At 38.7% G+C, this 25,675-nt stretch overlaps 1 protein-coding gene across 6 annotated transcripts in view; it reads left to right on the forward strand.

Moving 5' to 3' along the window:
- Window positions 1–25,675, forward strand: part of smoc1 (SPARC related modular calcium binding 1) — a 93,655-nt gene that overhangs the window by 49,394 nt on the left and 18,586 nt on the right. For 3 of the 6 annotated variants that reach the window (XM_049463651.1, XM_049463653.1, XM_049463655.1), the window contains 7 exons: window positions 1,915–2,004; window positions 2,863–2,943; window positions 14,203–14,395; window positions 15,876–15,958; window positions 22,333–22,438; window positions 23,772–24,016; window positions 25,323–25,362. In XM_049463651.1, coding sequence (XP_049319608.1) covers window positions 1,915–2,004; window positions 2,863–2,943; window positions 14,203–14,395; window positions 15,876–15,958; window positions 22,333–22,438; window positions 23,772–24,016; window positions 25,323–25,362 — 838 coding nt within the window. Of the gene's footprint in view, window positions 1–1,914; window positions 2,005–2,862; window positions 2,944–14,202; window positions 14,396–15,875; window positions 15,959–22,332; window positions 22,439–23,771; window positions 24,017–25,322; window positions 25,383–25,675 lie in introns of all 6 variants that reach the window. The other 3 variants (XM_049463654.1, XM_049463656.1, XM_049463652.1) reach the window with 2 other exon arrangements.

The following is a 25,675-nucleotide window of genomic DNA, read 5'->3' on the forward strand; positions in this document are numbered from 1 at the left end:
AGTGGTCTAATGTGCTGCCACTATGAGCGGGGAGGTCACAGGTTCGAACCCCCACTCATGCAGCTTTGCCATCAAGCTTCCGGCACTCAGAGGGAGCAAAATTGTTGGTTGAAACATGTGGATGAACAGAGCTACATGTCATACTGCAACCAACCAGCAGGGGTGCAAAACCTGTAGTGGTTTCACTTTAGAGGAATGTTGCTCTGCCTCTGCTATTTATTCAAAAAATGATCGTGAAAAACTGGTAAAAATGTTATAGTTATTCCTGAAGCCATTAGAGGCATTACAGTATTTAAATCAGCTACAATTCCCTTCTTTCTTCAGTTAACAAATACATTCAAATAATCCTTCAAGCCACAGTATTAATATATTTAAAAGGGCTGGAGTTGGGGCGCCGAGTGGTCCAGTGGTCTAATGTGCTGCCACTATGAGCGGGGAGGTCACAGGTTCGAACCCCCACTCATGCAGCTTTGCCATCAAGCTTCCGGCACTCAGAGGGAGCAAAATTGGCACTGCTCCCTCCGGGTGGGTAGATGGCGCTCTCTCCCCACATCACTCCTAGGGTGATGTCCGCAGCACAGGGCGTCTGTGAGCTGATGTACCGGAACCGAGTCGCTGCGATTTCCTCCGAGTGCGCTGTGATGCTACTCGGCAATGCTGCATCAGCAGCAGCTCAAAAAGAAGCGGTGGCTGATTTCACATGTATCGGAGGAAGCATGTGTTAGTCTTCACCCTCCTGGTGTGTTGGGCCATTACTAGTGAAAGGGGGAGGAAATGGCAAATTGGGGAGGAAATGGGGAAAATTAGAAGTTACTGGAGTACTGGAGTTACTGCTCTGTTTTACTGGGATAAAAACACTCATACAGTAGAAACAGCAGCAGGAGATGTTCTGATTTCTCTGCAGGATGGAACTAGATGGGCGTTTGACTCTCTTCTTCTCTGACGGTTCTGTTCCGCACGGTGCTTTGCAGCGCCCTCTATTGGTATGGCGGTATGAGAGAAACACATACCGGTTTAAGTTCAGCCAGCGGTATACCGAATGAACCGACCAGCACTAATCTCTACCCTAAAGAGAAGAAAATGGGTTGTTTTGTGGTTGAAACATGTGGATGAACAGAGCTACATGTCATACTGCAACCAACCAGCAGGGGTGCAAAACCTGTAGTGGTTTCACTTTAGAGGAATGTTGCTCTGCCTCTGCTATTTATTCAAAAAATGATCGTGAAAAACTGGTAAAAATGTTATAGCTATATATTTTTTATTATTTATTCTACTGGAGTGGCCTATTTGAGTGACTGTCCATAATTACGTTATAAGTAGTGATACTCTGTGACCCAGCCTCCTATACCACCTGATCTTGGCATTAGCATGGCCGCTCCCTTGCCAGGGCTTGCACAGGGCTTGCATGTGCTCGCTGGAGCCCAAAAGGAGAGAGGGCCGAATGCAATGCCACATGTCTGGGTAAGTACTGTAGGACACTATACAGCCATGATTCTGCACATTTACTGTAGGCTTTTTATTTAAATTCTAAATTAATACATACATATATAGATTTATATATAGATTTAGTTCAGACCCCACTAGCTATACAGGTCTTACAGTTTGATTTGTTTTGGATGCTCAGTTGTGTGTCTATGTGTGTGTGCGTGTTTGTGTTTGAGTGAGTGAGTGAATGAGTGTGTGTTTGAGTGAGTGTATGTGTGTGAGGTGTAAAGAATGAGAGTGAGAGGAAGGTGTAGATGTGTGTTAAATGATCTGTATCTCTTCTCTTCTCATCTCATCTAATTTTCTCTCTATCTACCATCTCTTGCTCTTTCCTTCTGTCTGATTTCTGTGCTCTTGGCCGGGCCATGTGCAAATCCCAACCATTCAACAGTTCTGGAGAGTAGATTGTATTAACCTCAATAATGGTAGTCTCTTTCCGTTTCTTTCTGACCCTCAATCCAGATGACGGCTCCAAACCCACACCGACCATGGAGACCCCGGTCATCCCAGACGGTGAGGGTAAGTCTATCCACCATCGTAGTGCATCTAACACACTGTATAAATAAATAAATAAATAAATGTCAGTTTTGACAGATTAAATTGAATGATTCTTAAATTACACACAAATTATTTTTAAATTACATTTTCTTAAGTGCTGAGCCCTTGCTGGGTTTTTGAACCTTATACTAGATAAGAAGCAGTTAGACTGTGAAATATAAGAGTAGAGGATTTAGAGTATGCTGATAATAATATCAACAACATTACGAAATATTTAATCTGTAGCTCAATTCTTACTGGTTTACAGCTGAACTCAATATGTACTGTTAAGGCGTGTCGCGATGCTCTCTTATGCTATCTTACACCCCCTCTACATTCTATTTTCACGCCTTGTGCCCATGTCGTTAACCTCAGAGCGTCAGAGTTTAGGAATAAAGCTACACTGAAGGGCGTAGTGCTCTGGAAGTATGGTGTGTTCAGGTAAATATCTGGTGTGTTGCAGTCAATCCCTTCCTATAGGTGCGCCATGAGTGCTGCAGAGGAGAAATCCACTCAACAATACTCAACAATAAACAGAGTAAAGAATAAAATAACATTACTGTTCCCTTAAATAAGCAGCTAGTGTACCTTCACAGTGAGAACGCGCAGGTCAATAACGTCGGCTGAGACGCACAAGGCGCTGCGCTGTTAAGATATCAATGCGTCAGAGCTCACCTGGCTCTAAAAGGAAATGACAAGTGGCAAACTGATTGGTTTATTGGTTTATAGATCGCTAAAATAGAGCCCTTTGTTTTACATCTTTTGTGTAAGTGCTAAGTTCTCTTGATTATACTCTTGATTGCAAATCATGAATTGCTCTGTTCTGATATTGTTTCACAGAGATCACTGCACCCACACTGTGGATCAAGCAGCTGGTTTACAAAGACAACAAGCAGAACAACTCCAACAGCAGAAGGCCAGGTAAGGATTAATACATTGTGCAATCATTTAATTAAATTATTAAATGTAGTTAAAATAAAAAAATAGCAATTTTACTTGATAAGCTGAAGCTGAAGCTAAGTAGTATTATCTCTGATAGTGTTGGCAGTCTTTTCAATGGATTGGCACTGGATTGAGTCGTCAAAAGCTATGTCAAAGTGTGGCTTTACTAATCGACATAATCATAATTGAACACAGTTGAATCATGCAGTTATGCAGTCCATTTTTATTGTCCAAATATAGATATTTTGTTTAAATATAAATAGTATGATAGCTATTCCCTGTAGAAGAATATAGCATCATTTTAAATGAATAATTAATAACTGATAATAACTGATTAAAATGTTTTTTTTTTCCTTTTTGATGAGTCAAAATTTAAAACTCCCATCAATAATACTTTTTTATGTCAAACATTAAGATATTTTCATGATGCAAGGGGAAAGAGGTGATCACAGCAAAATGCAGATTATTAAAACTGCATTTTAACCAGTTTAAATGGAATAACTAATTAACACACTCAAACTTGCTATTTGTCAGTGTTCTCTGTTTATATGATCTATTATATCGTCGCTGTTCAAAGAAAAAAAAGAAGTATCTCCATTTTTGGTTGCTTTTTAGTTTAATATATAAATGGAACACACCAAGGGCAAGGTACACCCTGCGCAAGACGCATCGCAAAGCTTATTGCTATTTTACACCCTGTCATCAGTCTATTTTCATACCTTGTGCCCGCTTTTATGTCATCAATTAACAGAATAAAGAATAAATAAACATTGCTTTTCCCTTAAATGAGCTGCTGGAGTACCTTCACAGTGTGAACGCTTGGTTCAGTTTCCTCTGCTGAGGCGCGCAAAGCGCTGCACTGTTAAGATACGAACACGACAAAGTCAGAGCTCACCTGACTCTTAAAGGGAATGATAAGTGACACACTGATGTTTACATTACATTACACCCAAAACACATCCTTGATTAATTAAGAGAATTAGTACATGACTAATTCAGACACGGCCTTAATACAGACACTGCCTTAATCAAGCTGAGCGATGCACATTTGACCTGTGCGCTATATACAGTGTTGGGCACGTTACTTTGAAAAAGTAATTAGTTATAGTTACTTCTCCAAAAAAGTAACTGAGTTACTAACTGACTTACTCCACTATAAAAGTAACTCATTAACAGTAAAAGTAACTATATATTTTTGTTTTACTTGCCCCCATAGTTAGATTACTCGTTACTGAAAAAAGGACCGCGTTAGTAACGCTGTTTATTTCAACGCCGTTTTTTTCTATCACTGGCTATAAATCATTAAAATAGGGCCCAAACTCACCCATAGATGGAGTCCAAATTTCTTGATGAATGTCACAATAGAAATTCTCCGAAACCTGAATTAAGAAGATTCTATCTCTCTGTTTTGGAGATGCTTGTTTTAATTGGACTCTGACTACAGGTTTTGAGAAGTATATTTCATATCTTGATTTATCAAAAGACATTTGCACGATTCAGTAAAACATTGTCATGTGTTCTACTCATAACCGATGTGCACACTTTACCTCACGCTGCCAGTAGCAGCTATGAATAAAGCACTGCAGTGTCTGCAGATCAGGTTTAATGCCGACATGCTGGCAGACGTGTGGCGCTGCTCCTATAGACGCGTTTCAAAGCGTCTATATAACAGCGCCCGCGCCAGCGCATTGAGGTGATGCAGATTGCACAATGTTTTTGCTCCACTATAAAACAAGTCCAGGAGTGTGAAACCCAACTCCGCTCGGATTAGGGCGCCCGTCACTCGCGCTGCTCTCTGCGGTGTAATTTGTTTGGCCCTCCGCGTCTCCCTTGCTGTTTCCTTCACATGAATATGGCACCCTCTGGGCATGCCTAGTCAGCTCTGGCGAGCCGGGGGAGTTTCATGCGTGAGCAGGGAGAGAGGGAGAGTGTAGGAGAGGGGATTGAATTATCGGGGAGCTGGGGATGTGTGGGTTTCTTGATTGAGAGCAGAGACGCATGCATGTATGAATGTATGATGTATGTGTATGTGTGTGTGTGTGGATGTTTTTATACAGGCGCACATGTTCATTGTGCATTTGTGTGTGTGTGTGTGTGTGTGTGTGTAACTCCAGTAGTAGCATGTGAGTAGGACGGTTTGTACTGGGACATGACAGTGGTATCACTGTGTGTGTGTGTGTGTGTGTGTGTGTGTTTATGGCTCATGTAGGTGGAGAGAAAGCCGAGATGTTTATTTCAAGCTCTGCCACAAAAAAAAAAAAAAACATAAGAGAAAACAATGATTTGACAGTGGGCATTTTGTTGAGGAGAAAGCAGTCAGGGACTGATCTGTACTGACAGCTGTTTGGGATCCTTTAGAGCCTCCTCCTGCTTCTAATTAGCATCTAATGTCCTGGGAGGACAGAGACAGTAAACCATCAGCTCTCAGTTTGGGAATGAATGGGTAGCTTTGGGTCAGAGGCTAATGAGTTAAGAATCTTTTTTTATGCTCCAGAGCTCGGGGCCATGTGGCGATTCACACGTTGACACTGTTGGTTGTTTTTTTATGCTGTAAACTTGAGGCATAGTGTTGCTTTTAATTTACTATTAAGACTTATTATTTAGTTATTACTGTTAATTACCTTGTAACTATTAAGAAACTATGTAGATTGTTTAGTTAAGGAATATGGACTATAGAAGCTTTCCACTTGGTATATATTTTTCGCACAATAAGGCTCACTATCAGTGAACTTCTATTTTCTGGTCTATTTTCATATATATATGGCATACCAGATTATAAGACGCATTAAGCAACACTAGTAAGGAACAAGAGTGTCGCCATGTTTTTCTTCTCTTTCTCTAGCACGTCTCGCTGCTAGGTGGTGGTAGGGGGAGGTAATTAAGTTAAGTAAAGCTAAGCTAAGTAAACAAAACAGTAATTCTCAACTTTTTCTTTTAAAGTCAATCGACTGCTGCTAAAGTTAATCTACACAGATTTCTCTCCTGAAAACCCTAATTTATTTTGATAAGTAAAGCACTTCTGTTTATTTACAGTAAGCTTAGATTTCCAGATTTCCACTAAGGCTGGGTCCAGCAGCACTAGAATCAGCAGCTAACAACTAGTGCTAGCCACAGTAAAAGTGAAAGTAAAAGTGTTTTAGAAAGCGGGGGCGATATTAACTAGCGGTTCGTCCCACATAGCTTGTTTTAATATGACAAACATGCAGGAGAACTAAACTAAAACTCCTTTATAACGCTGCACTTATAGCAGAGTGGCTTTACTGCTATTTAGAATCTGATTGGCCAAAATCATACATAAGGTGCATCGGATTATAAAGGCACACTGGTGATTTTTGGGAAAATTAAAGGATTTTAAATGGTGTTTTATAGTGCAATAAATACATAAGATGCAGCAGTAACAGCTTGCAAAGTGTTTTTTGAGTTAACTCAAGTTAGTTTAGTTAAAAGTTCCATTTACTGGCATTTTTTTTTAAGTTCTGCATCTCAGTTTGGTTGACAATGCACATTAGTCAATCAACTATGCTTATAACCTGATTTTTCTAGACTGGGAGGCTTTTGACAGTGGAGCCCTGAGCTGGGATTTTAACTGATGGTCTCCTCACACCTAATGAGCAGCAGCAGTTAGACTGTAGGGCCACTCTAAAGCTGTAAAATTACACTACATAAAAACAGTTCTGAGTCAGTTTACCTTTCTGTTCTTTCTTAGTTCCACAGTGGCACAACTGTCTAACTGCCCCTTTGTCACTAGACAGGAGATCTTAAGTTTGAAATCTCATCAACACTTTAGCCCTTTATGGTTATGACTCTGACTAAATACTGTAGGAAGGACTCCCCCATGTGATAAGGGGAGTCATAGCCTGGAGATGGGAATAAACAATAAACAAATTGAGGCTGAGAAGACACAGACTTAACATCTTACTCAATATTTAATCAGTTTCAGCTGCAGCTCGATTACTAACATTTTCAATGAACAACTGTTTTACTGGAAAGGCTCACACAAATTATGAATGGATGTTTTACAAGCAATCACAAGAGAAAGAAAAAGTTTTATTTTTAACCCTTCTTCATTGATTCTTACATTTATTGTGACTTCTTTAATTGTAGACAATATTAGCACATGATATTTTCTGTTCTCTCTAGCCAGCTTCACTTACTTTAATATATATATATATATATATATATATATATATATATATATATATATATATATATATATATATATATATATATATACAACCGCTGTGATCTCCAATTCCTTTGACAGCACTGCATCAAGAACTGTCATCAATAGGCAATATAAACACAAGACAAGGGGGTTTACTTTGGCACATATTTATTTTAAACACTATAATAAAAAGTAGCATTTACAAATGCTAGTTAAAATTTAATCTGCTAAACAGAGGCCTTATTTTAACCCCTTAAAATCTCTTGCCCCATATACGGGCTAGAGCTATAGGTGATATATAGGTGAAAGTATCTTGGTACCACTTTAAAATAAGACTACCTTTATAAATGGTTTATAAATGGCTTACAATTACTTTATTAATGGTTACTAATTAGGTTGTAAATGCCTTAAAAATCATTAATAATCAGTTATAACACATACGTAGAAAGGGCAACAATGACCAATTTTGCCAAATAGTGAACCCAAAGCCATCTATATTGTTAAACTTTAGATCTTGTCAGATATTCAACTTACTATGTCTTCTCCATCTAACTCAACTTGCTTCTCCATCTCCATATTTTCCATCAGTCAACATCAGTTTAACCATTTAACTGCCAAGTTCAATCATTCCATCACTAACTGATTATTAAGGCATTTACAACCTACTTAGTAACTATTATTAAACTAATTGTAAACCATTTATAAACCCTTTATAAAGGTAGTCTTATTTTAAAGTGGTACCAATATCTTATTTACATTCTGAAAACTTGAGGGCTTTGAAATCTCCTACAGAACAGGAGAAGCTGCTTGTTTTTCTCTCTACTCCACTTATAATAGTTTCAGATCATTAACAGGAATAAACCCAAATTCTGCGTGTTTGAAAATCGACATAAAAAACTAGACAAACATAATGAAACTAAAGATTTGGAGGAAATGAACTGTTTGATTTGTATTCAAATTCTAAAATATTGATTTTAGAATGAAGTTCAGGAAAGGGAGAATTTTATGATTTCATCCATTATATTTTGACATTAGCAGACTTAAATATATATTTTTATATTTTCTAGTACAGTTACAGTTATGCTTTTCAGTTATGTTCCTTATCAAACATGAAAGTTTTTTTTATGTAATGCTTGAATAGAAATCCTCAAGATTTAGTGGTGTAATGACAGACAATGGCAGACAATTGACAAGGTGTGTTAAGGGGTTAACCCTGTTCAAAAATTAATTTAGGTCAGACTGAACCAGTATTCCTAATATTCAGAACATTCAGACTGTTATCAGTAGTAAGTCGATATGCCAGGGTCTGTGATGGTATGGTTTCAGTATGGTGTCAGTATGATTCTTTGATGGCAGCAGCATTAATGCAGAAAAATATGTTGAGTATGTTGAGATCTTTGAGAATTTTCAACAAGACAATGCAAAAACACATGCCATGGCTGTGGAAGAAGAGGTTTTTAGTATTGGACTGGCCTTCCTGCGGTCTTGTCCACAATCAAGCATCTGTGCAAATGTTAAAAAATTAAAAATGTGACAGCAACCCAGTGTGTTTGCAGGAAGAATGGAGCAAAACATGATGTATCATGAGTTCATACTGTATACTATTAAATAAAATTCAAAGCAAGTGTTCGATAATGTCTCAACTTTATGATTTAGGCTTATAGTAATATATTAAATATATTTCTGTTAAACATGCGCACAGATTCTGTAGGCTATAGAATATCTAGACGAGGACATAGAGGAAAAACAGGTTTATTACAGCGCTCATCATCATTTGTGGATTTTCAAGGTAGGTGGTTTCTGTTTGATGACAGATATATATATAGTATAGATCATGTGTTCTGAATCTAAGCTGGGTTCTGTGGAGAATAATAACTATTTAAACTTCAGAGAGAGAGAGAGAGAGTACAGGGACGAGAGCACAGTGAGCACAGCTGAAAATGATTGGACGGACAGTAGAGGAGCAGGAGGCTTTCGGTTTGACTGTGTGACTCTGTGCATGCATGTGTGTGTGTGTGAGAGAGAGAGAACTCTCTGTTTATAGCAGACTGATACGTTTGGGCACTTCAGTCTTCAGAGCTGTTTTGTTTGGCACGTCGTTGGCGAGATGAGGAACAGGAGGCAGTGATTTTCTGCAGCGATTCGGAGGAAATCAGACTGGTTTACCGACAGCTCAGCTTCATATCAACTAATCAACTTAAGCCTGTAAACAGCAGAGACAGAACACCAAGCAAAACTTCTCACCTCAGCTGTCCTCTTTCTCCTCCTCCTCCTTTTTATTCCACAACCATTTAGCAACTCTCTAGCCACCACCAAGCAATAGCATATACTGTAGCATCTATCTAGCATCCACTAAGTGACACCATAACAACCACCTAGGAAAACATAGCAACCATTTGTCAAGACTATTGGAACCATCTGAGATGTATAACAGTATTCTAGAATACTGCAGACAGAAAGCAAGTATACTTTGACTGAACGTTGGCTCAGAATCACTATTTACATGTTCATGTTGGCATGACATTGGCCAATCAAGTCGGTCCTACATTGTTTTGGCCAGTGGGCCTACATTGGCCTGAAGTTGGGTGCCAACTAATGTTTGATATTGGGCCTACACTGGCCTGATGTTGGGTGCCAACCAGTGTTTGACATTGGGCTTTGTTGGCCTGACATTGGGTGTCGAGCAATGTTTGATGTTCAGTCGTTGGGTGTCTACCAATGTTTGACGTTGGGCCTACTTTGGCCTGATGTTGGGTGCCAGCCAATTTTTGAGGTTAGGTCTACTTTGGCCTGATGTTGGGTGTCAACCATTGCTTGACGTTGGGCCTATGTTGGCCCGATGTTGGGTGCCAACCAATGTTTGACATTGGGCCTATGTTGGCCTGATATAGGGTGCCAACCAGTATTTGACATTGGGCCTATGTTGGCCTGATATGGGGTGCTGACCAATATTTAATATTGGGTGTTTGTTGGCCTGACGTTGGGTGCCAACTAATCTTTGACATTGGGCCTTTGTTGGCCTGCCATTGGTGTCTACAGTTGCTCAACATTGGACCTACGCTGGCCTGACGTTGGGTGGCAACCAATGTTTGACGTTGGGCCTACGCTGGCCTGATATTGGGTGGTAAGCAATGTTTAACGTTTGGTTGCCATTGGGTGTCTACCAATGCTTGACATTGGGCCTACATTGGCCTGCCATTGGGTTTCTACCAATGTTTGACTTGGGGTCTATGTTGTCCTGCTGTTGGTTGTCTACCAATGTTTGATGTTGGGCCTACATTGGTGTGTTTTTGAAAATGAACAGTATTACAAAACAAAAATGACAATACAGTGCGCTATTGATATTTTCTTACACCCCAAATAGCAACCACCTAGGACACCATGGCAACCACGTATCAACCATTTACTAACACCATATTAGCAACTCAGAATACCATAGCAACCACATAGGAAAACATAGCAACCACTACCACTTACCAACATTATAGCAAACACCTGGGATACCCTAACAGCCACATACAATTCCATAGCAAATAGCAACTTAGCAACACCATAACAACCCCATGGGATTCCAATGCAAGCGCCCCACCCAGAATACCACAGTATCCACTCAGCACCCACCTATTTATACCCTAATAATCAATGCTAAGCAACAGCATATTTTATAACACACATCTTACCAACAACATAGTAACCACTTAGCAACAACATATCAACCACCAGGATAACACAGCAGCCACATAGCAACAACTCCTGAATACCATGGCAACCACATAGCAACAGCTTAGCAACTGACTGAAAGTGAGGACCACTTAAGCTGCTCAACCAATTTGCTCAGCCCTTTTTTTGTGTGCTAAGTTTGTTCATATAGTTTTATCCACAATTCCTTCCAGAATATCTTGTTCTGGAAGCACCGTGGCATGAAGTAAAGCAGTAAATGAAGGACAGAGAGAAAGAGTAGAGACAGAGATAGAGTTTCACATGAACACTGTGGGGGGAAAAAAGGAGCAGAGAAGCAGAGAAGACTGAGTCGTAACTGTCCAGGATATTTTCCTTTTTTCATTTCTGTGTATAAGAAAAAAAAAATCTATTTTCTTTTGGGAATCGCAGCAGCCTGGCGCCAGTATACCCCCACTATCATAAACACTGCTAAATAATTTGGATGTGAAGAGCCTTGGCCAGGAGCGAGAGCAGCTCAAGAACACTTGAGCACGGAGCGTGAGCTTTTGACTCATACTGGCGCTCCGATGGCAAGCGCTCGCGAACGCTTGCTGGAAACCGGTCCCCCCACCCCCCCTACCCCTGACACTACGCAAACGCACACTCCCTTCCAGCCAGGTCCTGCTCAAAACGCCTCGGGCCTGTTCCAGAACATGCCAGCGCTGTCAGTCCCTGTACCAGGACTGTTTGCAAAGGACACAATAGCAAAAACAACAGTATTTGGTTACAGCCAGTGAGGCTGGATATCATGCTTTTGATTTGGAGGCTCAGACAACCCTTGGCTTCTGCAGCCTTTGGCTGGACCGTGGCATGCTTTACCATTTAAATCTCCCACAGGCCGGAGTCAGCCTCCCATCTCCGCTCTTTATCCGAAAAATTCTCCTAGCCACAACACAAACTGTGGGAGTAATATGAGCTAGTACGACATGATTGCTGTCATTAGATTAGATTTTTTTTTTGGAGGGATTTGGGAATTGCTGTGTTAATGCATTCGTGAAATAGTGTCAAAGATTGGTGTCAACTCCAACCTCAGCTCAAATTTGAAAAAGGCTAAAAATAATGGGTGGGGGTAGTTTGGAAGATGTACTGGGTGATGTATGGGTTTAGAGGCAGGGCTGGAGGAAGAGAGCTGATTGGCTTGGTAGTGTGTCTCTGATAGCGGTGAGATCCAGGCGGTTGGGTGGTATTATTGATTGACTGATCTGCATATTGTGATGCGCCTGTGTACATAAGTACAGGGAAACATCATCCTGACTTATAGCAGAGGCGGAAATTACCACAATAAAAGCATTTTTTTTTAAAGGTTAGGAAATGTTTTGGATTTTTTTAAGCAGGACTTGTATGTTTCCCAACTTCAACAGAGCACAGAATTTCAGCTAATAATGAAAATAATATGGTTTAGAGTTTAGTGGCTCTTAAGTTATTGCCATGATTCTCCAAACCATCACCGACCATCAGTAAATTTTGCATTTCATTCAGAAATCAAGGTCCCAGAGTCTGGAGGAAGAGTGGAGAGAAACACAGTCCAAACTGATTGAGGTCTAGTGTGAAGTTTCCACAATCAGTGATGGTATAAAGAGTCATGTCATCTGCTGGTGTTGATCCACTGTGTTCTATCAAGTCCATATTAAGTCAGTGCAGTGTTTTCCTGGAAAATCTTACAGTACTTCATGCTTCCCTCTGCTGACAACCTTTATGAAGATGCAGATTTCATTTTCCAGCAGGACTTGGCACAAGTACTTATTGGTCTTATATAATATTCTAATTTTCTGAGACTCAGATTTTTGGGTTTTCCTATTTTTTGGGATGCATTAGTATAAGGCATTACCACCCCTAGTGGAGAGCACAGTAGGAGGTGATTATCATTTGTCTCATTGGTCCCCTGTTTGACAGCCTGCACCTTGTTCCATCACAAGCCCTCTACAAAGAAGGAGGAGATTGAGTAGGAGGAGGAGATTGTAGGAAAACGTGTTTGAGAAAGGTGTTGTCGCAGCTTAATGCTCTATAAACACACTTGATTAAAAAGGACATGAATTAGGGATCTGGTAAAAAGCCCTCTTCAGCGCAGCGCTAGCTGGATTAGCTTCAGCATGTGGCGCTGTTGTACTTGGCCCCGCTACGGTAAGTGAGTGATGCGCTAAATGGATTTCAACATAAATAGAGATTTATGAGACAAGGCGCTAAAACATTTAAATGAACATTTCTCGAGTGTCCGTGGCGTTAATAAATAAGGGGGAGCCGGAGGAATGTGTGAAGTGTCAGGGCCCGGAGACGCCTCCCGAGAGCGTTTCCATCACCGAGCTTCTGCCTGTCCTAATTTAAACAAGCACTTCCACTTTCCATCAAACGCTTTGTGTCAGCAGAGGATTTCATCTGGCAGTTGTAATTTCTTCAATATGGGCCAGGCAACAGTTTTCTAGACTGCAAGGATGTATAGTTACGTGTTACGTAATCACGTCTTGGACGGAAGCCCTATTGTAAATATGCTGTATTATTAGCATCAGTATGATCTGCTGCTGCACTCAACACCCCATTCAGCAGCTTATGTTTTATCACTCCTTCCTCTGTAGTAGTGCTGGGCGATTTTCACGATTAATCTGGATAATTCAAATTACAGTTTTAATGCGATTTTTTTGAGATTTTTTACATACACACATTTTATCTTTTTAATCTAAAATATCTAAAAACGCTTCTCATTTCTGAAGTGTTTATCCAGCTTACCTTGGTAACCAGCACCAGCGCCTCCCACAGACTAACCTGTATATATTTTCTAAACAGTCTGAGGATTGAGCACTTTCGACACAAACACCCGGTTGAATAAAGCATATATTTAGTTAGAAATAAATCCTACCGTTTGACTCATCAAATATGCAGCATCATCACTCTCCATTCAGGATACGTCATTAATTGTGGGAAAAAAAACAATAATCACTCCTTCAAAGTTTGTTCTTTGACTCATTTAGTGCATTATTTCTCAATTTTCAGTCACAAACCCGCGTTCTGAAGTATAATCCATTGTTCGTCAGTGTAAACCTAGTGGTGAACCATTTCTTTGTGGTCTGTAGTTTGATTTTGAGGTAAAAATGATCTATAATCGCCCAGCACTACTCTATAGGTTTCATTTTATTAGAATTTGATAGATTTGATAGAATTTGATTTTACCTTGGACTTCTATTACTCTATGTTCATCATTATTCTTTTTTGTCTTTGTCGCTTTGGACAAAAGCATCTGCCTAATGTAATGTAATGTAATGTAGATTCATTCTTTTTTTTTGGGGGGGGGGGGGGGCTTCTTTTGCGACTTGCTCTTTTTCTAGGACCCTTTGCACTAACTATGTTTCTCGTGGTTCTAGAGAAAGTTCCCTCTTGTGATCAGGAGAGACAGAGTGCACTGGACGAGGCTAGACAGAGCCCTCGAGACGCCATCTTCATCCCGGACTGTGGGCCGCTGGGACTGTACAAGCCTGTCCAGTGCCACCAGTCTACTGGCTACTGCTGGTGTGTACTGGTGGACACAGGACGGCCCATACCTGGAACCTCAGCCAGGTAAGTACAAGAAAAAAAGCTGAATTTAGATAGAATCAAGACACATTATCTCAACCAACAGGCACCAACAGTTTCTGCATTACAGTTAATAGCTAAATAAGGTAGTAAACACTATAGTTTACTGCTTGGCTTTCTTGTTGTTTTCCTTTGTCTAAATCCTTCTGAGATATTTGAGTAGGAATCTATATTAATCAGACACAGTAATCATGTTTTCAATAAAAAACTTAAGATATGACAACATGTACATCTCAAAAAATTAGAATATCATTGAATCTCATTTTCTGAGATACAGCTTTTTGGGTTTTCATTGGCTGTAAGCCATAATCAACAATAATAAAATAAATAAATGCTTATATCACTGTGTGTTTAATACATCTATATAACATATGAGTTTCACATTTTGAACTGAATTACTGAAATAAATTGTTTTTTTAATGATGATTTTTTTATGATTTTTAATGAATGTTTTTACATGCATTAGTGTATGTGTGGATTACCTACAGTATCTAGGTTACTGTGTATAAAAAGCATGTCTGTGCTACATGTGTTTCTGTGAAATGTACTGTAGGCTTGTAGGTGATACTTGGAAGTTTTAGTTTGGTGGTTTAATGGTTGTTACAGGGTTGTTAAAAATGTAAGAACCGCTGCTTTATTCCACATTGTGCCTACTATAATAATAATAAAACCAGTTCATATTAAAATGCCCTCTTTCCCCACAAGAAAAAAAAATGGTTTTGCAATTTAAATGTAGGCAAAGGTTTGCAGTTTGACTTCAGGCACCGGGCCCACCCTGCCGCTTGTGTTGAGAGTTTGAGCTGATGGACAGATCGTTTAGAGGTTGTAGCTTTGCTCTCTCTCATTACCCCAGATGTGAGATGAAATGCATTCTCATGCCTCAAACACTCGCTTTTGGAAGGCAGCGAGGTTTTCTGGAAGTGAATATAAAAGCAATCCCACTGATCGAATTGTGAGATGAAATGCACATGCCCAAGCTTCAGCACTAGTGATTACCAGCCGTGTTCACGAGAAACACGCTCATTCTCACTTCCCCTTCTGTTTTTTTTTTTTTGTTTGTTTCTTTTTTTTTTCTGAGAGGTGTTTGGAAGTGATTTGTTTCTCTCTCCCTCTGTCGGCATTAATGAGAGTATAAAACTAAGGCAATCCAGGTTTCGGAGAGCTGTTCTTTTTGCAGCTTCTCTTAAAAAGCCAGGCAAAGGCATCCATCAGGTCTCTGGGTGTATGCTCAGCTTTTAAAACTTGTTTTTAACCTCCTCGGCTTGCTTTGTCAGAATTGGTAGAACAAGATTTACAGGTTTGTGTTCTTATGGTCTTGGCTCGGGCTCCTTCACTCCCCCCACTATCTTCCTGAATCCAGGATTTTACACTTGACATTTCGTCTCAGAGGGCCCGAGACTGTTCCAGGAGTGCTGAATCTCTCTCTTTTTCTCTCTGCCTCTCTCTCTCTCATTCTTTCTCTCAGGTATAAGAAGCCAGAGTGTGACAGTGCAGCTCGTTCCCGGGTGTCTGAGATGGAGGATCCTTTCAGAGATAGAGATCTGACAGGTGAGGAGAGAGGTTACAGACCTCCAGAATACTTCAGTAACCTGCAGTGTGTTCTTTCTCACTCTCTCTCACTGGCTGTTGAATGGCCTGGATCCTAGTGGCTGTTCTGTTAAGCTGTGTGCTGTAGAAATTGGGATACACACCAAAGCACAAGTATAAATGCTCACAACTGCGCAGGCTATGTTGTTTATGCTGCATTGACTCAATGCAGAAGTAGAATTTTCGAATTTATCCTACACTGACACAAAATTTGTCGTGGTACTGGGTTTAGTATTGCATCCCATGACTTTTGCCAAAAAGCTAAAGACCCATGAAGCTTAGAAATGTTAACCCTCCATGGCATAAATTAGATTTTTTCGGAAAGAAATGGCAATGGCAACAAATGAAAAGAAACAAAAAAACACTGTTTTAGCAAGTTTACAACGCGAATGCAAGAATATCTTGCACATCGTAAGAACCGACCAAGGTTGTTAGATGCAAATGCAGGCAGGTTAATTGTTCCAAAACACAAGACACAGTCGTAGTCAAAAAAACAGGCAGAGTTCAAAAACCAGAAATCGATCACAAGGCAAAAATCATAGTCAAAGGGCAGGCAAGGATAAAAAATAAATAAATAAATAAAATAATAATGTGGCAAAAATATGGCAATATCTCGCAACTAGAAACCGGGAGAGAACCAGTATAAATAGTCCATGTAATCAGCTGATGTCCCACAGGTGTGTGGGAGGGGCGGAGACATCTAATTAGTACTCTGGAGAGGCTGATCTTAAAGGTGGAGGTGTGACACACACATACATGTTTTTATGTATGACCAACTCGTATGCCTCGTATCTTGTAGGTATGTCTGGTAATAAATAAACAAATAAATACATTAAAAATAAGGTACGGTATGCTATGGTGTAATAACACCTGCTTAAAAGGTTAAGGTTAAAGAATGTGGAAGTCACTTGTCCATTTGGACGTCTAGCCAGATGCTGCTGTTCACTATCATTACCCCCCACAGTGGACAGTGCGGTGACATACAGCTCTGGAAAAAAATAAGAGACCACTTAGTGGTAGAATTTGGTTTTGCTATTTATAGGTATATGTTTGAGTAAAATAAACATTGTTTTTTATTCTATAAACTACAGATAACATTTCTCCCAAATTCCAAATTAAAATATTGTCATTTAGAGCATTTATTTGCAGAAAATGAGAAATGGCTGAAATGGCTGAAAACAAAAAAAAGATGCAGAGCTTTCAGACCTCAAATAATGCAAGCAAAACAAGTTTATAATCATAAAGTTTTAAGAGATCAGAAATCAATATTTGGTGGAATAACCCTGGTTTTTAATCACAGTTTTCATGCATTTTGGCATGTTCTCCTCCAACAGTCTTACACACTGCTTTTGGATAACTTTATGCCACTCCTGGTGCAAAATCTGGTAAAATCAAAGAAACATTATTTTTTAGTGGTCTCTTATTTTTTTCCAGAGCTGTATAACCAGTACATATTTGACACTGTGGCTCAAAGAATGACCTCTCATCGACTCTCATTGATAATTATTGTTATCTTGATATAAGCATGCCGGCCAGTTTTCAACCTCACTCATAAGATAATACCTCACAACTTATAATTATAGGTTTGGGTGTTTCCAAGCTCAGTATGCATGTTACTCTCCTATTGACATTTAAAATATCAGAGCATATTACACAGAGTAGCACTAAAACCCAATTTGGACCAAGAGGCCAAGAGAGCTTTGAGTACAGCTTGGCTTGACCCACCATTTTTAAGACAAGTGTCTAGACATTTCTCTGACCTACGAGCAGCCGAGGTGGTGGAATCAAACCCCCCTGGGTCTCTGAACAGCTGAGCTGCTGTTGTTTTGTAACATCTCTATTTTAAAAGCACTTAATTCAGCACTTCAGCATTTACTCAAGCTTGCAGTTCCACATAAATGTCTTACTTTTATTTATTTGTCTTTCAGTCTCAGTGTAGTCTTTGTATCTCTGTATTAATACTCACTTTATTTTTTATCAGTATTAAATATATATCTAAGGTGCATTCTACTAGTGCTTCTCAAAACTTAGAATATCATTGAAATGTAACTTTCAGTTATTCAGTTAAAAATGTGAAAGTCATATGTTATATAGATGTATTACACACAGAGTGACCTATTTTAAGCATTTATTTATTTTATTTTATTATAATTATGGCTTACAGCCAAAAATGAATGAAAACCAAAAAATCAGTGTCTCAGAAAATTAGAATATCATATAAGACCAATTGGTACTTTTGGCAGTGTGGGCAGTGTGCCAAGTCCTGCTGGAAAATGAAATCTGCATCTCCATAAAAGTTGTCAGCATAAAGTGCTGTAAGATTTCCTGGGAAAACACTGCACTGGTCCCTTGACTTCCAAATAAAATAAAAAGAATTACTGATTGTCAGTGATATTCTAACTTTTTGAGATGCACTAGTATTCTTTAGCTCTTTCTGTTTACAAAATGTCTAAGTAACAGTGATTTATAGATCACATTATTTAAAAACATAAGTATTTTAACCCCATAGACCCTGTAGTTAAGCTCACACACTTCCTGTTAAAGCTCTTAACTATTTTTCTGTCATAATTGCTATACATGTATAGGCCTTATAATAGAACTCTGCAGAACTCCACAACTCCTCAGTTTAAATTAAAATCTTTTTTTTTTGCATAAAAAGTGACAATAAGTTCACATTGACTGGAGAATGTCACTGCTTCTATGCTTCTACGTTCAGTATTTGTTTGTGCTCGGGAGCACTGTTTCTGTCTTAATTGGCATTAATTCCATAGGCCTTATAATAGAACTCTGCAGAACACAAGATATGCTAAACCAAATGGTTTCCAAATTATTTACACTAGATAATTAAGATAAAGATAAAGTGTAAGGCGTTTAATTTAACAGTTTAAATTAACTGTTTTATTATTATTATTATTTATTTTTTTTTTTGCATAAAAAGCGACAAGAAGTTGACTAGAGAATGCCACTGCTTCTATTGTTCTACGTTCAGTATTTGTTTGTGCTCGGGAGCAATGTTTATGTCGTAATCCTAATTGCCATTAATTCCATAGACCTTATGATAGAACCCTGCAGAACTTCACAAGATATGTTAAACCAAATGATTACCAAGTTATTTACACAAGATTTTTTGCATTAGGATGTATAACTGAATAATAAACCTAGAGTGTAAGAAGTTTAAATTAACAGTTTCAAAATAGCTGTTTTTGCGTAAAAAGAGGAAAGAAATTTCACATTGACTAGAGAATGCCACTGCTTCTATTGCTCTACATTCAGTATTTGTTTGTGCTCGGGAGCATTTTTTCTATCGTAATTGCCAACAATTCCATAGGTCTTATAACAGAACCATGCAGAACTCCACAAGACATGCTAATCCAAATGGTTACCAACTGATTTATGTTTTTAAATTAATTATTTATTTTTTGCATTAGGATGTATAACTGAATAATAAACCTAAAGTGTAAGAAGTTTAAATTAACAGTTTTAAATAACTTTTTGCGTAAAAAAAAAGAAATGAAATTTCACATTGACTACAAAATGCCACTGCTTCTATTGCTCTATATTCAGTATTTGTGTGTGCTCGGGAGCATTTTTTCTATCGTAATTGCCAACAATTCCATAGGTCTTATAACAGAACCATGCAGAACTCCACAAGACATGCTAAACAAATGGTTACCAAATTATTTACACAAGATTTTTTGCATTAGGATATATAACTGAATAATAAACCTAGAGTGTAAGGAGTTCAAATCAACAGTTTTGTTTTGTTTTTGTTTTTGTATAAAAAGTGACAAGAAGTTCAGATTGACTATAATGCCACCACTTTTTGTTATTCTCTGGCCAGTATTTGTTTGTGCTTTGAAGCATTGTTTCTGTCATAATTGCCATCAATTCCATAAACCTTATAATAGAACTCTGCAGAACTCCACAAGACATGCTAAACAAATGGTTACCAAATTATTTACACTAGATTTTTTGCATTTGGATGTATAACTGAATAATAAATCTAGAATGTAAGGAGCTTAAATAAACAGTTTTTTTTTATTGTTTCTGTCGTAATTGCCATAAATTCCATAGACCTCATAATAGAACCCTGCACAACTCCACAAGATATGCTAAATTAAATGGGAGCATTGTTTCTGTTGTAATTGCCATCAATTCTATAGACCTCATAATAGAGCCCTGCAGATCTCCACAAAATATGCTAAACCAAATGATTACCAAATTATTTACACAAGATTTTCTGCATTAGGATGTATAACTGAATAATAAGGAGTTTAAATAAACTGTGTTTTTGCGTAAAAAGGACCCGGATAGTTCACGTGGACTAGAGAATGCCACTGCTCCTAATTGTGAACATCTGAATACAGTAAGAACGTTCCGTGTTTGTTTGTGCTCGGGAACATTGTTTGACAAAGACTTTTCAAGTGGGAGGCTTTCACGAGGTCTCTAGAAGCCTTTCACTGCTTTCCTCTCGCTTCCCTCTGGTTGATCTACTTCTCTCCCCTTCATTTAAAGTTTCATTGTAACCCCTCTTTAATTCCCCATCTGGTACATTTACAGAGTAAAACATGGCTCCTGACTGCGCAGCAGATGTGTGCCATGGTTTACGACTGCTTGGACCGGTGGAGAGGGGCTGCAGCAGGGGGAGGGGGGTTGGTGGTTATCGGGTGGGGTGTCGCTGCCTGTGGGGGGGTTGAGGGGAATTATTTTTACGTACTCTAGCTGGATGCTCTGCCACTTTGCTGAGAAGCTGTACGGCCTTTGTGGTGTCATCCCTGTGGGCATTAACCCTCCTTCTATTATCTTTGCGGTCAATTTGACCTCATTTAATGTTTAAAGCCTCTGAAAAAAGGGTTGAAATTAGAATTTATTTTTATGATTCATATTTACCGTCTTCTCCTAGTTTGATAAAGACAATAAGTAAAACATGAGATGTTTCAAATATATCAACTTCAATGTCTGTTTTATTGGCGTAAAACATAAGAAATCTCAATATATTTTACACATATTTGTGTGGTAATAATGTCTAGTTCACTATTACATTCAGTTTTATTATCTGTCTCTAAACTTACCTTCAGTTTAGGCCCTGACTTAACAACACAACACTTAGTTATATAATAGTAATAAACTAATAATACCAATGTCAAATAAACATTAAACTTTGCTGACATGTTTAATTATTTGGAATTATAATCTTTTATAATTTTTTGGAGGTTTAAAATGCTGGGATCCTATTGAGCCAGAGAATAAAGGGTGTTACTAAATTGGAGGATAGCAGGAGGGTTAATTTGGCCTTTTTTTAAGCATGTCCAATAGCTTGCTTAGAATTGAAAAACGTTTAAATTGAAAAACTAGCTGTTAATCTACTTGTTGGAATTGTTCTAGAAGTAAATAAAAAATAAATAAATAAATAAACATAAGAATAAGAATACATATGCATTTCTATTTTGACTTTTATTATGTATTTGGCCTTAATTCTACAGTAAAAGTCTTCAAAAAGAGTTTAAAAAAAAAAAAAGATAGGTTAACTTCCATCTGCTCTAATTTAACACCTGGATTGAGAGGCAGTGAGGCGGTGCGTCACAGTGCTTGTCCTTGCCCCACCGATGCTAATTGGATTCACCTGGCATGCCACAGGACCCCGCCGCCCACACACTGCCCTGGGCTTGCTGGAGGCCAAAAAAAAAAAAGGAAAAACAGAAAGAATTGAGGCAGGAAAGGCTGCAGTTCGAGCTGGAGAGTTTGTAAGCGATGGTTAAGAGGATTATAAGACTAAAAGAAGGGTAAAAATGTAAAACTAGTAAAGTAGATTAGTTTATAGTTTATTATTATATTCTCCTGTTTGAAGTTATGCTTTAATAGACGCATTTAAGGCATTTTGCACATTGGGTCGAACATACCGTTATGGCCCTGCATCTGGGGCAATTAAAAGGCGCTACCCAAGGTGTTCGGCAATGCATTGTAAAAGTTAACTGGGTGCTCAACGACCACTCCTGTCACCTTGCCCGTCTAGCTCCAATCTACACGCTTTTATTCATACACATAAATGCTAAATCTTTTCACACATATTTAAAAAAAAAGAGAACAATAGGCACCATTGAGAACATCTATACACATTGGGTTATATTGGCATTTAGGCACCCTTAGGTCAGCATTTTTTTTTTAAATAAAGAAGAAATTTAGAAAGAAATGCTCATTCTAAGCCCCAAAACTACACAAGATTTTGTTTCTAACTGTGGCAAGGACTGTGGCAGACTGTTGAGAGCCAAGCTATTCAGATGCCCCAATGTGTAAGCTTGTGGTCATGTATATCCGTCTTTGTTTAAACATGGCAGGCTGTCCAGAAGGAAAGAAAAATGAATTCATAACCAGCTTGTTGGACGCCCTCACAACAGACATGGTACAGGCCATTAACTCGCCAACTCCCTCTGGTGGCGGGAGGTAAGTGGAGAATTGTTCGTCTTTTGTTGAATCTGGAATAAAGTGATTTTTTTTTCTTATATGAGTCATGTCTATACAAGCACAAATTAGAAAATGTTACCAATATATCGAAAAAAATAAGCTTCCCACATTTACTTTGACTATTATATGTTTTATTGCAGAAAGTATGAACCCGGTTATGTTGTATATTGTTTATCTTGTTGGGTAAACACCCTCCAAAAGCCTCCAAAAGTGGGGATAGTAATGCATTCACCACTTTGTAATGTTCCCATGCATTTGCACTAAAGATGATGAAGTGATGCACCAAATGATGAAGTGTTTCATGTGATATTTTGTCCCATTATTTCTGCAAACACGTCTTAAGATGTCTAAAAGCACAAGGTCAACATTGTTCAACTCAAAATTCTTTAATTCTTCATTGTTCAAGTAAAAAATTAAGAGACCACTTCAGTTTCTGAATCAGTTTCTCTGATTTTGCTATTTATAGGTATATGTTTAAATAAAATGAACATTGCTGTTTTATTCTATAAACTACAAACAACATTTCTCCCAAAATCCAAAATAAAAATAGTCATTTAGAGCATTTACTTGCAGAAAATGAGAAACGACTGAGGACAAAAAAGATAATAATGCAAAAAAACAAGTTCATATTCATAAAGTTTTAGGAAAATCAATATTTGGTGGAATAACCCTGGTTTTTAATCACAGTTTTCATGCATCTTGGCATGTTCTCCTCCACCAGTCTTACACACTGCTTTTGGATAACTTTATGCCTTTACTCCTGGTGTAAAAAGTCAAGCAGTTCAGCTTGGTTTGATGGCTTGTGATCATCAATCATCAGGTTTTTTCAATTAAAATAATAATAATAAAATAATAAAATCAAAGAAACTCATCATTTTTAAGTGGTCTCTTATTTTTTTTACAGAGCTATATGTGCAGCATGTGGTTGCACATTGTCTTAATGAAAAATGCATGAATGTTTCTGAAGAGCATCTCCCCATCTTTGCTCCTCTATGACTGTAGCCTGTTTGAAATCGTCCTAACTTGTTTTGCAATGTATTCCTTAATTAACTGCTTTTTAATCATAGTACATACTTATTTTATTTTTACCCTTCTTACTTTTTGAAAAATAGCGCATTCATTTCAACTTGTTAATTTATGTATGGCTGAGTATTCTTTAGCACAAATCTTCATTTTCATTTCCCTTTATTACTTTATGAAGAAGCAGCTTTTGCATTTCTGTATCAGGTTGTATACATACATCAAATGTATATGACAATCTTATACATTTATCATGGTTTAATGGCCATTACTCATTGTTTCTTATCCTCAGATTTGTGGAGCCCGACCCCAGTCACACGTTGGAGGAGCGCGTGGTGCACTGGTACTTCGCTCAGCTGGACAACAATGGCAGCCACGACATCAACAAGAAAGAGATGAAGCCCTTCAAGCGCTACGTAAAAAAGAAAGCCAAGCCCAAGCGGTGTGCTCGCAAGTTCACGGACTACTGCGATCTTAACAAGGACAAGACCATCTCTCTGCCAGAGCTGAAGGGATGCCTGGGAGTCAATAAAGAAGGTGATCATTGATGATTGTCTGTTGAACTTTGTGTTGCATTACTTATACAGCATATGCATACATATACTTATATATGCACACACAGCTTGTGTAGGTAGAGAAGTACTGTCATTAGAGTAGGCCTGATGTTGGATGGGCTGATGGGCTATTAAGACATTGAGCTGTACAGCAGTGAAACTGTGCTCTCTAGAATGACGGTGGGTGGTCCTCAAACATCCTGACCTCACCAACTCTTGTGATCTCTTTTCGCTGAATGCAATTACATACTTACAGGGGTTGGACAAAGAAACTAAAAACGACGTTTTTAGACCACAATAATTTATTGTTGAGGAGAGTTGAGGTGCACATTGACTTCTGCCGTGATTTAGGCAGCCGTGCATCCACAGTTAATCCTGTTGGATGTGGTTCGTCCTTCTTGGTGGTACGCTGACATTACCCTGGATACCGTGGCTTTTGGTCACAGATGCGCCAGCAATACGTGCACCAACAATTTGTCCTTTTTTGAACTCTGGCATGTCACCCAACCATACCATGTTGTGCATTGCAATATTTTGAGCAAAACTGTGCTCTTACCCTGCTAATTGAACCTTCACACTCTGCTCTTACTGGTGCAATGTGCAATTAATGAAGATTGGCCACCAGGCTGCTCCAATTTAGCCATGAAACCTCCCACACTAAAATGACAGGTGTTTCAGTTTTCATTGTCCAATCCCTGTATATTAATTCTTCAGAATCCAGCAGAAAGACATGTTTGGACAGTAAAAACTAAATTGTGTGTTAGTCTTTATGTTGAAAGAAACCATAAAATAAACAGGTGTCCCAGTACTTTTGTCCAAAAGTGATGTCTAAGAAAACATTGTCCGTGAATTCAATTTTCCAGACAGACATTCATTCAAGGACAGTCCTGCTGTCCTCAGACCTTTACCTTTATTTTAGCATGTCTAGAAAACAGCAGTAGTCCAAAAGAAACCTGTTGCTCTGTGCCATTTTATTGCTTTATAATGAAAGCTAAGGAAAGAAAAATGGAAAAGAAAGGCCTCGCGAGGCATCCCGGGCCCTTAACAGTGACTGGAGCCCACAAGTCAAATCCAGGCACACTGGCATCTTTGTGAGAGCCATGTTCATGTTCTATTTTCTCACTGCTGGAAAACAGCACTCATGGAAAAGGTCTTGATAGGAAGATGACTCGTCTGGGAAAATGCTCCACATTTAGGCTATAGTAGTGCTTGTTCCAAGCTGCTGTTTGTATGTGTGTTGTGTTTGTGTGCAAAGAGCTAATCCCTGTCTGTCTGTCTGCTTCTTGCAGGAACTACGACAAGCAGCAGCATCAGCAGTCAGGGGACAAGGCAAGGGACAAATTTGTTCAGTAAGGCTCCACTAATAGCTTTCACTAACATTGGCTTCAGTTGCTGCAGATGATAATGCTCCAAACGTAATCCATTAACATTCTGATTCACTTGAATGCCGTGCTAATATGGATTTCAGCATTGAGCTAATGAGCTAATGGGTACAATAATGCAAATTATACCACAGTTAGTTCTGACCCTGCAATGTGATTGGCTGAGAGGCGTTCTACAAGTGCCATTATCAGCTGGTAATGCACTGTAACTGATGCTCTCCATGTATTACTCCGCCACATACAAGTAACCTAGCAAGACA

This window comes from Astyanax mexicanus, chromosome 14 (assembly GCF_023375975.1).
Source record: "Astyanax mexicanus isolate ESR-SI-001 chromosome 14, AstMex3_surface, whole genome shotgun sequence".
NCBI classification, from domain to species: Eukaryota; Metazoa; Chordata; class Actinopteri; order Characiformes; family Acestrorhamphidae; genus Astyanax; species Astyanax mexicanus.